Source organism: Garra rufa, chromosome 23 (assembly GCF_049309525.1).
Source record: "Garra rufa chromosome 23, GarRuf1.0, whole genome shotgun sequence".
Taxonomy (NCBI): Eukaryota; Metazoa; Chordata; class Actinopteri; order Cypriniformes; family Cyprinidae; genus Garra; species Garra rufa.
Window position 1 is genome coordinate 16,552,190 of NC_133383.1, and position 17,850 is coordinate 16,570,039.

The 17,850-nt window shown below is 35.8% G+C and overlaps 1 protein-coding gene across 2 annotated transcripts in view; it reads left to right on the forward strand.

Annotated features, from left to right (window-relative positions):
* The window catches only part of opcml (opioid binding protein/cell adhesion molecule-like), a 245,374-nt gene that overhangs the window by 187,201 nt on the left and 40,323 nt on the right, over positions 1 to 17,850 (forward strand). For both annotated transcript variants that reach the window (XM_073829184.1, XM_073829183.1), the window contains one exon: positions 8,456 to 8,593. In XM_073829184.1, the coding sequence (XP_073685285.1) occupies positions 8,456 to 8,593 (138 nt within the window). The remainder of the gene's footprint in view (positions 1 to 8,455; positions 8,594 to 17,850) is intronic.

A 17,850-nucleotide genomic window follows, 5' to 3' on the forward strand; every position in this document is an offset into this window, starting at 1 on the left:
ATATAGAGAGAGAGTTTTTAATAATGTTTAGAATAATATATAAATATATAATAATGTAAATGTATAATAATGTATAGAATATTAGAAATAATATTTATAACAATATACTATATATTTGTGTGTGTGTGTGTGTGTGTGTGTGTGTGTGTGTATATATATATATATATATATATATATATATATATATATATATATAAAGTGTATATTATTTTTTTCTATGATTACTTTTTTGTGCTTTCAGAAACACATTAAGATTAAAAAATATTTCTCCTCTCTTTCTCTCTCTCTCTCTATATATATACAATAAAAAATAAGTGTATTTTTTCCCCTTACGATTACTTTTTTGTCAAACTCAACATTCCCTTGTTGCCATATTTTTATGGTTTCTGCTTTTCCAGTCCCTTGTTGCGGTTTTCTATATAGTATGCTTCAGTTTTCAGCATTGCATCAGGATCTTTTTTCTATTTTAAAGAGCAGTAATGAGCCATTGGAAAGATTCAGTAGGGTTATGAGAATATAAATGTAGAGCCGAAGCCAGTGCAATTTGCCCGGGTGAAACATTAGCGGCAGCTATATCACCAGAGGCAGCTCACAAATGAGTTTTTCTCCCACTGATTTCTGTGGGTTTCCTGCCTTCTGCAGTTATTTTAGCCTAGTGCACGGCCAATTAAAAGTACAGGTATTGCTCAGAGATGGTGGGAATTTGGGCACGCATGAGACAGAATGATACTTCATCATGAACTTGAGGATGATTGAGGTTTGTCATGTGGCTGAGAATGATGGATTTATTTTCAGCAGTTTACCACAAACACATGCGCTCATGGGGAAAGGTAACCTGAGTTATATAACTCGACTTGGAAGATGTTAGCATAGTGATTCTGTTCTGAACTCTGTCCTCTCTCTTTTTTGAGGAGCTCAAACTGGTCTGTTTGAAACAGTGGCCTGAATTTGGGATTCATGGTTAGAAAGCCAAAGCCATCAATTATAGATTGAGATACAGGGATGAAACAATACCTTTGATGTGAGGGAGGGAAGTGGTGAGAACACAGGGAATGCGGGATGGCGAAAAAGCACAGTGACTCAAAGAAAGTGCTCGTCACAGGATAAAATATTCACTAGAAAGAAGCGGAGGGCTCTCTTACACATCTTTTGCTGTGATTGTGCTCTCTGGAATACAGCTGAGGTACAGTCACTTTATTTACCCTCACTGTATGTACAAACACATGCACACATATCAGTTGTAGGGGGTTACTAATAGGGCTGGACTATATAACCTAAAATCAAAATCGTGATAGATTGAACATTTTATGGATAATGAAAGATTATTATTTTTCTTGTGTTACTGATTTTTTGGCCCTCATAGTTATAGATGTAAATAGGGATGCTCATTTCGGTTAATTTTCCTGACCGACAACCGCTGCTCATTATCCGAACATTAATAATAAATTAGTTTAAAATAAAAATAGAATGCACGAGTATCTGTGATGATACATTAAAAATACAAGCAAATGTTTTATTTTAACGTGCAAACAGCAGCATACAGAGCAACAACAAAAACTGTATTGACATATACTTAAATTATCACGCATCAGCAGCGCTTAGAATAGAGAAAATCTGAAAAAAAACACCATCACAAAAACCCTTTCAATTTGCGGTTCGGGACTTCCATCCACTGTCATATGCGTGTGGAGAAGCGTGTGTTTTACAGCGTTCAGCAATAGCCAATCACAGACATGTATGTTGATTTGATTATCACTGTGGCCAATCAGAGGAGGCTATGTTTCAATCCACTCACCAACCAATGTGCCGGTTTCAGTTTTGCTGATTTCTACACTTTCGCGAACTCTCTTATTAAAACAAAGAAAGTGTTGGCATTATATAAATAAGAGATTAATTGTGCAGTGTAAAGGTTATTTTATTACTTTTTAATAACTTTATTAGATTGCGATGAACTACTCTAGGATGAGAGTGATAGCTTTCCAGTGATTGTAAAGGGAGCGCCTATTGCGCACTTTCTAGTCTATAATTCATTCAGAATTTGAATACATTCACTCACGGATTCCTTCTCTGATAACCCAATAACGCCACTTGCCATTGAGTTGCATATACTACATCTGTTTACTAAGTAAAGGTGAAGCGAAATATGTCTGTACAGCCACACTGCACGTGTCGACACGCGCGCGTGAGTAAACAGATAACTTACAAATAGCATTATTTCTTTCACCATGCAGCAAACGTAAAAAAAAAAAAAAGAATAGAAAAAAAACCCTTTTAAACCGTTTAACTGATAGTAATAATCGGTTAAAATTCTTACTGTCGGTTAACGGTTAAACGGTCAATATGAGCATCCCTAGATGTAAATTTGTCTCATTTTGCATGTGATCTTCTTCTCAGCAATCTTGTCACTCTATGTATTTACTGTAGTTTCTTACTGGCCATTCACACAGAACACGTCTGAAACGAAAAAAAATGCAGTCAAATACAAAAGTTGCCATGGCAACCTGCTACAGTAAACATGAGCCTCTGTGGTCTTCTGATTGGTCCACTGTTTTGGAACTGACATTGATGAGTGTGTAAAAGTTTAAATTCTGTTAACTTGACACGTCATCAGTGTTGCCAAGTCCACTGTTTTCCAGCGGAATTGGGCTACTTTAACCCTGTTGCCGTGGGTTGCTTTTCATGTTTTTGCGAAGCAACACCAATAATGTAATATTTAGGCCCTGTAATGCAAATTTTACCGGGGGAACCTTGCCGAAAAATGTGTATTTTACCCCCCGGATCATAAAAACCTGGCAACACTCACGTGCGAGACGCTGCACTAAAAAAACGTAAGTGCAAAGTTCATAAACATCCGTATAGCACTGACTACACACACCGCGATATTATGTTATTAATGGGAAAGTATTAACAGGCTTAAACAAACAAAGTAACCGACATGGAAAAATTACCTCAGAGGTTCTGAATTTCGGTTGGGTTAAATGTTTAATCCAGGTTTCTGGGTTGTTATTTAGCTCAACTATTGCTTAAAATTATTATATTTCTTGCTTAAATTAACATTTGTTAATATGTTCAATAAATGAACATTTATTAATAGGTTGAATAAATAATAACTGAATAATAAACATTTTTTAAACGGCTTAATAATAAATGTTACTGATCCCTCTAGTAATTATGTGTCTGATTTTTAATTTCCAATCTATTTTGGGTTTATTTTAAGCCATCCATATAGTAATTTTTAAACAATAATTGAGTAAAATTCAACTACCCAGAAGGCTGGGTTAAACATTCACTGGGATCACCCAATCACTGGGTTTGTCCATATTTCTCTCAACGCTGGGTTGTTTTTAACTCTTTTTTAGAGCATAACTTTATTTTAGTAGCTGTTTTTTTAAATAAATCCCTGTTTGCGGTTTTCTTTTATAATTTGGTGTATTTCTGAAACAAATAGTATTTACAATTATTTAGTGAATTTAAAAAAATAATAATTTTAATATTAACACCTGCTTGAATACAGAATAATGCAGAACAAATGAGCAGAAATGGGTCAGTTTATTTGCAATCAGATTTTTTTCCCTTCCAAAAATAATTTAAAATTCATAGAAAAGAAAATCACAAATGAGTTATTTTAATTATCATATTGTAATGAATATTATTATAATTATTACTTTTATATTTTGAATCAATTTTTATTATATTTTCTGTGTGTTTTTGTCATTTGTATTAGTTTTTGTTTGTTTTACATGTCTACTTTTTATTAATTTCTACTTTAATTTTAGTTTTAGGTATTTTAGTATATTAAGTTAAACACTGAAAATAAGATACTGCTTTTGCAATAGCTGTAATAAAAGAAGTATTTAAGTTTACACTTTATTTTATTTTAAGTAATGAACTTGACGTTTTATGGTTTTAATTTAAGACATTAAATAACCCTGTCAGAGACAAATATACACAGACTCTTTTGAATGATGACTCATTTTGGCCAGTTTTATTGCTTCAACCTTGTGCCATGCACACACACAAACTCACTTAAGCTATAACTCATGAAACTTGTTCTTTAGAAGTATTTTCAATTTTATTACAAGCAGAAAATGATTGTTCTGGAATAAAAATTTAATTAGTCCCATCAGGACTTTCCCCCTGCTGTTATGATTTGATAGATAAGACAATATTGTCATACACTAGTGGCTAACGTGGATAACTGGATTTATTTGAAACTAAATTAATTAATGTTTTCCATTACACATTTGTCTGAATCATTCCCATTAATATGCTAAATATTTAACGGCATGCAAGCGAATCAGCAGTCAAACTGCAGAAGCTTGGAAGAGTCTGACCTCAGTATCTATGTTAGCAGCTGTTTTTTTTTTTTCTTTTGCTTGCAGTCCAGACTTCTTTTGCAGATCAATTATTCAGTCATATTGGAATGTGTTTGTTTGTGCACATTGATGTACCTGTGTGTGTGTGTGTGTGTGTGTGTGTGACATCCCTTAAGAAAATTCTTGTGCCTGCTTGGATGACTCACTAAAACTTCAGTAAGCAGAATTTACCATAAAATATTTACTTTTTCAGCAAACACCGATAGCGGGCTCCTGTATGAGGCAAGCCCGATAGGACGCCAACTAAATAATATCTCTGAGATACTGGCTGGTTGGTTTATTCAGACTGAAACATGGAACACAGTCAAGAAACCTGACAGACTGTCTGGGTACCATTTCCAGTTTCAGTCAAGTTATAAACAACATTACCTTAACAAAGCATGACCCACTCGTCTCATCACGTCAATCAAACCACAGCATGTAATACTGAGGTGTTAATCTAATGAACTGAGTGAAGATTTATCTACAAAGCTTAAAGAATCATTTGAATGATGTACACTCAATTCAATTATTGTATCGCTTTCAATTTCAATTTCACAAGGATGTACATTTTAAATCAAATTCAATGTTAGAATATAACCACCTAATTAAAGTGTTATTAATGTTATGAATTGTTATAAAGAACAGACATTGGATACCAGAATAAAAAAAGAGCATTTAGAGCATTTAACTTAGAATCATATTTTATACACTTGTCTTTATGGATTGGAGAATAAAAAATATATAACTTGTGTATATATATTGGCTGGTAAGAGTATTATATTCTAGTGATATCGGAACTCACTGTTAGCTTGCGGTATTTCTCACAGCGAGTGTCATGGCGATTGCCCAAATTCACTATAATTTTAAAAATAATGATGTTTTTGTGTCACAAATGTAGTTGTAAGAGTTTTTAGGCTAAAATGTACTTGTTTAGACTTCAAATATGCAGTTTGTTAATAAAGATGACGTATATTTAAAAAAAGATGTGAGCCATTCAGCGCTCATGAACTTCCCAAGAGCAGTCTTACCACTTGGTCTCTTTAATCTATTATTTGTTCCAGAGCAAATACTTTTGACTGAGGGAAAAATTTCATGCCGTTATATTTTATGTAATTTTAATGCTGTATATCAAAGCGTTGTCTTTGTACTTTTGACTGAATTGCCTGGTAACTTATGATGGCTGTATTGTAGTATTATTCAATAAATATTTTATATAATTCTAGTAGTATTTAATTATAGTATTTAGTTTTGGGAAAACACCACCTGTGTTTGTGATTAGTTACATTGTTCTGCCATTAGATGGTGAAAAGAGACTGATTTTATGAGTGACTCTACAGCAGGGATCACCAAATCTGGACCTCGAGATCCATTTTCCTGCAGAGTTTAGCTCTTACCCTAATCAAACACACCTGAGCATGCTAATCAAGGTCTTCAGGATCATTAGAGAATAACAGGTAGGTAAGTGTGATCAGGGTTGGAGCTAAACTCTGCAGTGCATTGGACCTCCAGGGTAAGATTTGGGGAACCCTGCTCTACAGTAAAGACTAGTGTTGTCACGATACTGGAATTTCTAACTTCGATACGATACCTTGAATAATATCGATATTAGATACTATTTTCGATACCACAGAAAAAAAAAAACAGCCACAATATTAAGGGGGTAAATTTCTGTTTTAATTTAAAGATAAATATAACAAGTCTAGAACATGACAATGAGGTATGTGCATATGTACACTGCTACAGCCCTGGTCAGCTTCTTAGCTTCATTTGAGTTTGCTTCATACTTTCTTTGCTGTTCAAATACAACTAGTAGTGTAGGTTGTAAACTTTTTCTTTTCTTTTTAGACCACACTTTTAAAATTAACTGAACTATTTAACTAATCTTAGAACTTAAGTTAATGGTAAAAGATATTTGTTAACATTAGTTAACATGAATAAACAATGAAAAATACTTCCAAAAAATGTATTAATCTTAGTTAAAAGTTAATTTAAACTATACTTTACTAATACATGAACTAATTAAAATCCAAAGTTCTATCTGTTGATATTTTTTATTGGACCAGAGCTAACATGATCCGTTGTATATTTATTACCTACCGTTATCAAAGATTAAAATATACTGTAACAAATGCATTGCTCATCGTTCATAAATGTTGGTTAATAGATAATCACAGATGATTCATAATCACCGATCCACGCAAGCGAACATGCGTGCATCACACGCGAAAACAATGCTCAGTAGTTCACTGAATAGACATTACGACAAATTGCAGAATTTAAGTAATGATTTTTTTTTTAAAATTAAGTTAAATAACCACAGTTAATTTACATTTGACCGCAGTTAAAGAATTTACTCGTCTAAGATTCCTCAATCAGATTATTAACGAACTTCGGTAAAAAACGGGACAACACTCATATCAGCAACAATAATAGGCAGTCTTATTTAATGATTCAGTAATGTTAAAATGAGAACAGTTACCAACCTCTCTCAATTCTTTATATAGATCCGGGTGTCTGTCTTTCAGGTGCTTTGCGAAATTAGTGGTGTTAGCGCCTTTTGTTAGCACTGCCCTGTAGCAACTCTTACATATTGGCTTGCTTGTGTACTTCGGCTTTCCATGTTCATTTGTTTTATATCCAAAATATTTCCAGATAGCACTCCTGCTGTGTTCTTTATCAAACAAAGCCGGTCGCGGGGGCGCCGCACTCGCCTTTCTGTTCGCTTCACTTGAATGAGACGAGACAGGCACTGCGGTCACGTGTGGTGTTTGTCAACGCGCCTTTGCAGAGAGGTGAAAGTGACAGCTCGGCTAGTATCGATACTTCGGGAAATTAGTGTTGGTACCGTTCAGATATTTCAATATCGATACTTATCGAAATATCGATATTTTTGACAACACTAGTAAAGACTTTTATACTGAAAGAGACTAAAACAGGCTGAAACACATTGTAAGACGCAGCCAACAAATGCACTGAGCAGCGCTGTCATCAGAAATCACCCTTAACAGTTGAAAGGATAGTACAACAAAGTTATCACTTTCCTCAGCAGACATTCAAACTAATGTTTTATTGTGAATATGAGATTGAGCTGAAGAATGAATGCTGTATCAGATGCAGGTAATCACACTTGCTCAATCAATCTCTCTGTATAATACAGTAAGCTTTTAAGAGAGTAATACAAAAAGCTTTTAATGAAGCAACTCAGTGTTCCTACGTTACTAGTTCTAAAGTGATGTTTTCAAATTAGTCAGCTGTTAGACTGTCAAACTGAGATTTGAATCTGTGGCAGAAGTAAGTAGTTTTGCACAAAAGAGGGTTTTTAAATACACTCTGTTGTTGTTTCTTATGTGTCTACACACTTGTGCTGGTGAACTGTTGTATAAATGCAATATCACACTCGTAGCAGTGCGATATGGCTGTATATCAGGGTGCTGTGATTACCTACAGCCTTGTGAAGAATCCTAAAAATTTGTCCACCAAAAATATTAATCAGCACAGGAAATGTTTTTTGAGCAGCAGTGACAAAATGACTGATGGAAATGATCTTTGCTATCACAGGAATAAATGACATTTTAATGGATATAAAAATAGAAAGCAGTTATTACTGTTTTTACTGCATTATGTATGTACTACAGTAGACCCCAGTAGTACAAATTTTCAACGTCACCACAAAGTCACAATAATCTGGCATCTGTTTTTTTTTTTATAAAATCTTTTTCTTTTGCTTTTTTACACTGCATGTATTATGTTTGTTTTTCTTTATAAAATCATACAGCCTAATAAAATATAGATAGCGACATGCCCTGGAAATTGTTGCAAGACTTTTGCATAAGAATTTTCTAGGGAAAACAGAAAAAGTGAATGTAACTTGCATCTGCTGCTTGCAAATTGCGTAAGTGAACAGGATTCAGCCTTACACGTCTGTTAAAACCAGAGTGAAAAATACATTCATCCTGATTAAAGCTAACAATACATTGAAAAAATCCTCACGGTACTGGTGATGTCATGAGTTATTGTCAATTGATGATTAATCACTTTTGTGCAGATGTTTTATCAAATGTGTGATTACAGTGTTGCATTATGTTGGTTTCTTGCAGTTCCTGCCAGGATTGTAAACATATCTGCGGATGTTTCAGTGAACGAGGGCAGTAACGTAAGCCTCATGTGTCTGGCCATCGGACGACCTGAACCCAGCATTCTGTGGAAATTCCGGTCTTCAAAAGGTGACGGAAAAGGTAAAGGAAGCCTTCCTTTTTTGCAATGCTGTTGCATTAAACATTCTCAATAGGGATAGTTCAAAAATGAAAATTCTGTCATTAATTACTGCTAATTACCTTCATGTCGTTCCAAACCAGTAAGACCTTTTTTCATCTTTAGACAAATTAAAATATTTTTGCTGAAATCTGAGAGTTTTCTGACCCTGTGTAGCTTTATAAGGGTTGAACCACTGATGTCACATGGACTATTTTAACAATGTCCTTACTACCTTTCTGGGCCTTGAACATCTCAGTTGCGTTGCTGTCTATGCAGGATCAGAAAGCTCTTGGATCATGGAGTTTAATTTCAGTCCTTCCCACACATTTTTATGATGCTTTTATGGTGCTTTTAGTCCCTTTTGGGTTTAAAAACTCTACTTTTGTGTTCCAAAGAAGAAAGAAAGAAAGGTTTGGAACAACTTGAGTGTGAATAAATGATGGCAGACATGATTTTGGGTGAACTGTCTCTTACATTGAATCTCACTCAGGGTCATGGACTGAAATGATTGGGCTGAATTATCTATAGTATCTTATGAGAGTCGACCTAATTTTGGTGTGCAAATAAGAAGTCATCTCAATCAGTCTCATTCAATATACAATTTTTATGATAATCTTGGATGTTCTATCCATCAGTAGGCAGTGGCTCCACACATGAATCTTCATGATTTTCTTTCAATTAGATATTTATAAATATGTCAAACTTCAGTTGAAGAAAGTAAATCTAGGGCAGTTTTTTGAAGAGATTTTGGAACTGACATCAAATAATGTCAAGCAGCTCAGCACAGCTGAGAGTAAATCCCGCACGTTTACTACGTATTCATGTCTTCCGCCACAACCCGACATCCAGGACACCGGCTGCATTTTAATTCATCTGTTATAATGGAAACTACAGCTGTAATCGAGTCAGGCAAGAAAAGAAAAAGATTCAGCCTGCAAGATCACTTTGCAGAGAAAGCAATATAAAAGTCTGTGCACGGTGTGTCATTTAATGTCAGCCAGCTTGCAGGAATAGGACGTTATCTGTGTTGACATTTATGTGTGAGGCCTAATGAAAGAAATAAGACGTGAGGGATGTTTCGTTCTTTTTTTCTGTCAACTTTTACAGCTGAAGTGAAAACCTGCATATTAATTTTTCAGGATTGTTCAGAAGCTCTGTCGACATAGCTGAATGTTGATCTTTTTCAATTACAAAATCTTAAGGATAAACTGAGGTATTTGAGTATTTAAATAAAAGTAATCTTTTTATTCCATGAAATGCATTCTGGAATATTTGAAATTAAAGACATTTTTCTCCGCTGCCACTGATCTAGAGTCAGATTTCCCCATTATATACATATAGGTAAGGTTTGGATTTGGGTAGGAGAAACATGGCTGCACGATTTGAACAAAAAATGTAATTGCGATTTTTCTGATCAAGATTGCGATTTGCGATTTAAAATGCGATTTACTACTTTTTCATAAAAGAGCTACAGGTTTGATATGGTGGTTTTAACAGCACCAAAGAAAGCCCAAGCATAATCACAAAGTATGCTACACTGTGTTTATTTAAAACCTCTTAAACATTGTTGCCATTTTTTAAAATAAAGTTGTCAGTTGACAAATTAAGAAAATAACTACAGTATCTTAAATTAAAATTAAATTAACAATTTTATATAAAACCTTAAACTTTTAGGAATCCAAACACACTGTAAACAATTTTACATCAGTAAAACACTGACGATAACCTACATTAAAACACACTTTGTTGGGAAGTTGTGCCGCTGCTCCCGCTCATCTTTTCCAAATGGCGTTAATGTTATTTGCTCGTTCAGTCAGTACATGCAGTAGAGACCTGCACTGCTACGGGAGTACAGCGGGACAGACCCAATGCAACAGAATGCGGCGCAGGACAAAACTTGATGGGCGAGTGTGGGATGCGGGAAAATAAAATGATTTGTGGGACTCCCACAAAATAGAAATATCTAAACATAAAATGTTCATCTATTGCACAAAAGCAGCAAGAACAACTAGTATACAACTTACAACTATGATTAGTAAGCACAAGGATAGACAGTTTCGATTCAAAACCTGTTTGCAGTGTGAGCAACGCATTGGCCAATCAGAGGTGTTTAAGTTAGAATCCACTCACTGCTCAAAAATTCTTGCACAGTGCTGAATATTGCGTGCTCACAAATTAAAACACACAAAGTGTAGACATTGTGAAAGATTCGTTGTGCATAATATTCATTGTGTTAGAGCTTTATGAGATTGTGTATGAACTGAGATGTCAACTTTAAAAGAGCTTTGTTTGCTTGCATTCTGCTATGGATGCATGCAGTAGCTCGTGCTTGCTTTTCTGTTAAGAATAACAGTGGTTTGTGAATGTTGATGTTTATATAACAAATATTTTTTCAGGAGCATTTATGCTGGGGTTTTGTGAAACTTACGAGATGTTACAGAACTGTTTTGTGTAAATTCAACTGATGTACTGAAAAAAATCTATATAGGTTACTTTTATGCGGGCTTTTGCGGACGGGAGTGGCACAAAACATGAATGTCGTGGGCGGGACGAGATAACATATATTTCTGCGGGAGTGGGACTGAAAAATCCATCCTGTGCATGTCTCTACATGCAGTGTTAAAATGCCCCCTATTGGTTAAACTCTGCATCAAACGTAATATACCCATAAAGACGTAATATGCACTTGAAGCGACCTGTCTAAAACTACGTATATGCTTGTTACCATATTTGATCGAAATAATATATAATATATATAATAATCGCAGCTCTTGCGATTTGAAAATCGCACCCATTCAAATCGCGATTTCGGTTTACAAACGATTAATCGTGCAGGCCTAGAGAAACTAATCCTAGACCTGTCGTTATGAGCAGCTTTATCTCAATACACCAATCAGAAGTAGATTGAGAGATGATTCCACAGGTTTATATTATGTACATATGCCACAGACATGTTGTGATGGGTTAGGCTAAAGATGTTTTTTAGTCTCAGTCTATCAGTGGAAAGACTAGAACAGTCCTAACAGAAACATTAGCACTAGAGGTAGCTTGAGGGTCAGAACAAAGCAAAACACAATAAATCAAGATGTGTGTGGAAGTTCTGCTCCTGATATGAGTGGTCTCACTGTAGTGAGAAAATAGTTTTTTAGTATAGAGTATGACAAAGTCTTGCTTAGTCCACTGACAAAAACTTTTAACTACAGTCTTAAAGGTTTCAGAACAGATCAGAACCTTTGTTTGTGTGTCCACTATAAAGAACCTTTCGTGCTTCCATGAATGTTAAAAGTTCTTAATGGATAAATGAGAATATATGTCAACAGCTAATTTAGATCCTTCAACTTCAAATGAATGCTACTTTATATCTTACAACTTCAGCTTTCTATATATCACAAATCGCACTTCATCACAACATCTATATATTTATTTATATGCAACAGTTCTTTCTGGTCCTCGACTCTAATTGGCTAATAGGAGTGTGATATTAGAGCAATATAAGAACTCCAACAGCTATTGCAGTTTGTAATCGCATCACTCCGCTTGCGGTACTTCAATTTCAGTATCATTTTATAAATATTTCTGTTTTAATATATTATTTGTTCCAGAGAAGATCGTTTTGGCAAAATCTCAAGTTTATGTAAATTCAATGCTGTTTATCAGAACGCTGCCTTTGTAATTTTTGACTGAATTGCCTAGCAACTTTTTTGATGGCTTTTTTGATGGCTACCTACATCTGTATCAGGTTTGTTAATCACACTTGCACAGTCCATCTCTCTCTCTCATAATACTCCAATACTGTGAGCTTTTACTGTAGTAATACAGTAAGCTTTCAGTGATACAACTCAACATTCTTTCATTACTAGTTCTAAAGTGATGCTTTGGAATTAGTAATGGAGGCTTTGGGCTCAGCTGTTCAAACTTTGATTTGAATCTGTGGCGGAAGGAAGTCGACCGCACAAAAGAGGACTTTTTTGTTTATTTATACACTCGTGCCGCCGAACTGTTGTATAAACGCAATATCACACTCATAGACTTGAGATACGGCTGTATACTGGCACACTGTGATTACCTGCTGCCTCGTGCCTACGGCCGAATCGTGCCAATATACAGACATGTCTCAAGTCTACGAGTGTGATATTGCTCATATATCACAGCATCTTACATTGTGACTTTATTTCTCACAATGGAGACTTTATATCTCAAATGCTACTTAAAGGAGACATTGGATGCAAAATTCACTTTTATGTGGTCTTTGCATATAAATGTGTCTTAGCAGTGTGTGGACACAACCAAACTACAATGATAAAAATCCATTCACTAATTTTTTTTTAATCCCCAAAAACCTAAACAGTCTCAATTATCGAGCTGACATCATACTGCTCAGGCCTGCCCCAGGCCGCTGATGGACTGGCCCGTATTAGTATGTTTCCATCATCAGCCAGTTGTACGCTGTCCGCCATTTTCTTAGCGCGCAAGCAGCTATAGCGACAATGTCTTGTAAGCAATGCAGGTGTTTTGTAGTCAGGCTCACGACAGTGGCAGTTTGCCCGATTCACCATGTATCACGGCCGTTAGTGCAAGTGAGAACTGTGATTGGATGTTCAGTTAAGCAAACAAGTCATTGCCGGAGAATTAAAGTGATAAAAACGATTACGTAAATCAAGTCTGTGTGGTGTGTTCAAGTGCAGCTTTTTGGTCCAGACACTGTGGATGCAAGGTGACAACACCGTCGGCTTTTGTTGCCGCTATTTCTTTGAAGTTGGCTTGATGTGTCCTGGCCTTTAGAGTCTTAATTTTCTCCTGACATCAGAGCCACTGAGGACGCAGTGGATTAGTTCTGTTTTTAATGGATAAGCGCCACCGAATACACCAAAAAATAGAAGAGAGGGGTGGGGTCAGCTAGGGCTGGACCAGAATATTCGATTATTCAAATATTCGTTCGATGGGTTGGCATTCGATTTTAAATTTTGAGATTCGAATATTCTTTTTTTCATACACCTTGCATCCCCCGCAAAACGGTTCTCATTCGTGCTTAAATATGAATGAAGAAGATCAGACTGCTGCGCCACTAACACAGAGACGGCAAAAAAAATAAATAAAAAGAGAGAGATTGAGCAATATTTGAGAGACACTATAAAGTACAGTCGGGCCCACTTGAATTTTGGAAGCAAAACTAGGGCTGTGACTGTCGCAATGACAACCGTGCCTCCGCGTTTAAATGCACACAGGCTAAAGGCGCGGTCACACTAGACTTTGAGCATGCGAAATTCCTTCGGATGCTGCTGCAAAGGTCGTGATATGATGTCATGCTCGGCTGCGTCTTTTTAAAAGTTAAATTCAGCACATGACACTAATAATACATTTTAAATATAAAAACACACAATCTACTACACTTTACCGCAGTGTAGCAGTTTTAAATGTTTAAATTTAAGTTTTTTTTTTCATTCAGCTAGAGGTCATGCTGTGACGTATCGATCTCCTGTTGGTCCCACAGAGTCATGTGATACGAATTAGTTGGTCAGAGTTCACCAAGTTTGAACTTTCAGACGCAGCGAAATGCGAAAATATTTCGCATGGGCTTGCGTTTCCGGTCTAACGCATTCGCATGCGTATGAATGGAAGTCAATGGAACGAAAAGTGCAGTGTGACCGCACCTTAAAGCTGACCGCAAAGTGCTCACTGACTGAAGTGCTCAAATAAATGCACGTTTGTTAATAATGTTGAGCCTAATTTATTTTGGATTTCAAAATAATATACATATGTATTTTACATATAGGCCTATATACACAAACATTATATATAATGTATATATATTTATTTATAAATAATTTAGATATAAATAATTTATTTATATATAAACTCTGCGCCTTTTTTTTCTTTCTTCTTTTATTTAAATAGCCTACCCTTTACGGAGGCAGTAATTACTGTGCTGCTAATTTCTGATTTGAGAGTGATTTGTTTGTTAAATGTTAGGCTACCTTATTAAAAGTATTGCTCTTAACAGAGCTGTGTGTTTTGTATCACTGGCGCAGTGTCCGTTCTCGAAGCATATAAGCTCTGCCTGCTTGAGGCGTGCCGCTTCCAGCTTGCAATGTTCTATTACAATTTATTAATTCTGAATGTGTTATGTGTCCATATTGCACCAAAATGCAACACTGCACTCCCTTGGGTCCACAACAAAAATCGATTGGACGAACTGTTCTCGACATAATAAAAATGCAAACAGAAAGACAGCGTTTCCTGCCGTTATTAGAGAGAAGAATATGTTCAGCCCCTCCCACCGAAGCTTCGAATATTAGGTGTTGATTACTACTGAAGCTTCGAAGCTCAAAAAATGGTATTTGGACCAGCCCTAGGGTCAGCAATAGCTCATTATCATTTAAAGAGTCATACATCGGAACGTGTCGCTGTGAACAGAGCTGTTTTGACAAGGTAAAAAAGGTGTTGTTTAGAATTTCATTGAGGAATTTTAACCAAAGTATGTTGCAGGCATTTAATGAAGAATCGTAGCAACTTGTGGAAAATAGGCACCCGATGTCCCCTTAATATCTCACAGATGTGACTATATACATCTCAAAAATTGCAGCTTTATATCTCATTAGTCTGACTTTACATCTTACATTGTGACCTTTGAAGAACATTTTAATAATCTAAAGTACATTTTCCACTATAAAGAACCTTTTGTGCATTGGAAAGGGTCTGTGGATGTTAAAGGTTCTTCACAGAACCATTAGAATGTATGTCAACAGAATAATGAATCATGAATAATGTGATTGATTCATAAATAAAACTGACATTTAGAAGGTCCCTCTCATTTACACCGGAATACACAAGAGCTTGGCAAGATTGTGAATGCGTGTGCTGTGTTCTGACACTTGTTCAAAAAACAGAACAGAATTAAGCAGTTTTAATGTCAAATTAGATAAATGTTTTAATTGCGTTAAATACATGTAATGGTGTTACACTTATTTAACTAATATCAGAAATTAGCATTTAAATAGCTTGCCATAACACATATTGCATATTTCATCATTTTGTGGGCCACTGAATTTTTAGTTTGAACTGATTCCATAACCTGTTATGTTGGCATGAGAAATTCAACCACTAAAAATTTCTATTGACAAACATTGGCATGAAATGACAAGAAAATAAGATGTCAATACATGAAAGGCAGTTGCACTCTTCAGAGGGTGTAATACTTTTTTGGAAAGAGAAAATGCATTTTGAAAAGCGCTTATCAAGTTGTTTGAAGAATGTCTTTGAGTGCACTGCACTGACATTGAAGATAACAGATTTTTTTCCCTCAACATGCAGTGGAAAGTTCAAGGACTTTAATTTGGCATTGTCAAGATTTGATTGGCATGCCGGTTGCGCAGCGGTCTGATATTGTGGTGTTCTCGTTGAATGGCAATCATATTGTTATTGCAGTGCATACTATTTGCAGAGGTAGAGCTGTCACCGGCAACAAAGAAAGCATTGTGTGAGAAAGTTACGACATGGAAATGTTGCTTTTATTTTGATACAGTGCATGTGCGATGAACATGCGAATCATATCATTACTTACATGAGCAAACATGCCTCGTAATGCACGGTGTATAAATGCATGCTCGCCATGCACTCGTACGAGAGCGATATTTTTACGCCTTTAATGATAATTGAATTAGACGGATCTGCAGTTACACGATGCAGCAATGAAAATTGTGTTTTCAAGTGGCCAGCTGTTGTTGTAGTTTGCCGGTTCTTCATTCACAGCATATGGCAGACTGGATTTGTCCCCTACAGATGACATTGCACCATTTGGCACTTTAGAAAATGGATTTGCACTCATCATGCGCAGTTTGTGAGCACCCACAGGCTGCGTGTCAGTGGGAATATCCCACTCTAATGGGTTTAATTCTGAGGGCTCCCGTTGTACTTGGTGGGTTCTCATACACATAAGCGGAGGAAAATTTAAATTGGGGCTGTTTTCGAATGCATGTATGTGTGGATGATATAAGCACTGAATAATTTGTGTTCTATTGATCTTGCTTAGAATTTCCACAACATCGCTGGTTAAGCATGGTTTATCATTTGCACCCATAAACAAGGTCTGGAGCTGCACTGCATAAGCATTTTTAAGCCTTAAGGCTGAAGTTTGAAATGCTGACACCATGAACTTGCTTGCATGCCCACTTGAACATTAACGTTGATCAGTGTGTTAGTTATGAACGTTTTTTTTTTTTCTGTTTCAGAGTGGAGAAAAAAAAAGACTAAATATCTCACAGTTGCAACTCTCTATTTCACAAATGCAATTATATTTTATATCTTTGGGACTTTATATCTCATTTGCAACTTTATATATCAGCATCTTATTATCTTACAATTGCTTTTTTTTAGTTTACATACAGTCGTGGCCAGAATTTTTGAGAATGACACTAATATTAGTTTTCACAAAGTTTGCTGCTCGACTGCTTTTAGGTCTTTGTTTCAGCTTTTTTTTGTGATGTACTGAAATATAATTACAAGCACTTCATACGTTTCAAAGGCTTTTATCGACAATTACATGACATTTATGCAAAGAGTCAGTATTTGCAGTGTGTCTGATTTAAAAATGTACTTTCTGTATTTCTAAATTTTCTATTCACGGATCTATATTTGTCTAAAATAAAGTAATTAACTCATGTATAAGGGTTCTTTAAAAACTACAATGCACACGTTGCTTCACCTACTTCATGCATACAGTCTCTGCGTGCGCATGGCAAAATGAGCGCAGGACGGGAGAAAAGCGCCGAAATGGAAGATTTGGTCGCAAAAAGAAACGCAACGTCGGTCATATGGAAGTATTTTGGATACAAAAAGGATGCTGCTGACCAAAGATAGGTGCTTTGTCGGGAGTGCCTGTCAGTTGTTGCCACAACTCGCGGAAACACTACGAATTTAATGGACCGTTCACATGTCGCACCCTAAAAACGCGTGGAAAATGCTAGGCGCGCCGCTTTCTCCTTCTTTCCAATGTTTTTCATGAAAGGAAGAAGCTGAATTCCCTTTCATCAGGGTAAAAGCAACATTCATTATTAATTTCATATAGCCTTGATTTGCCTGAATTGACAGTGAATAAGGTGAGTCAAACTGTTTATGAAACTACCCAAAATAAGCTTTAAAAAGTATTTTATTTCAGGGTTTTGATTATACTGTACTTTTACATTTTTTTTATTCTTTGAAAATGCTTACAAATTTACCCCAATTATTCTTGAATTATTAT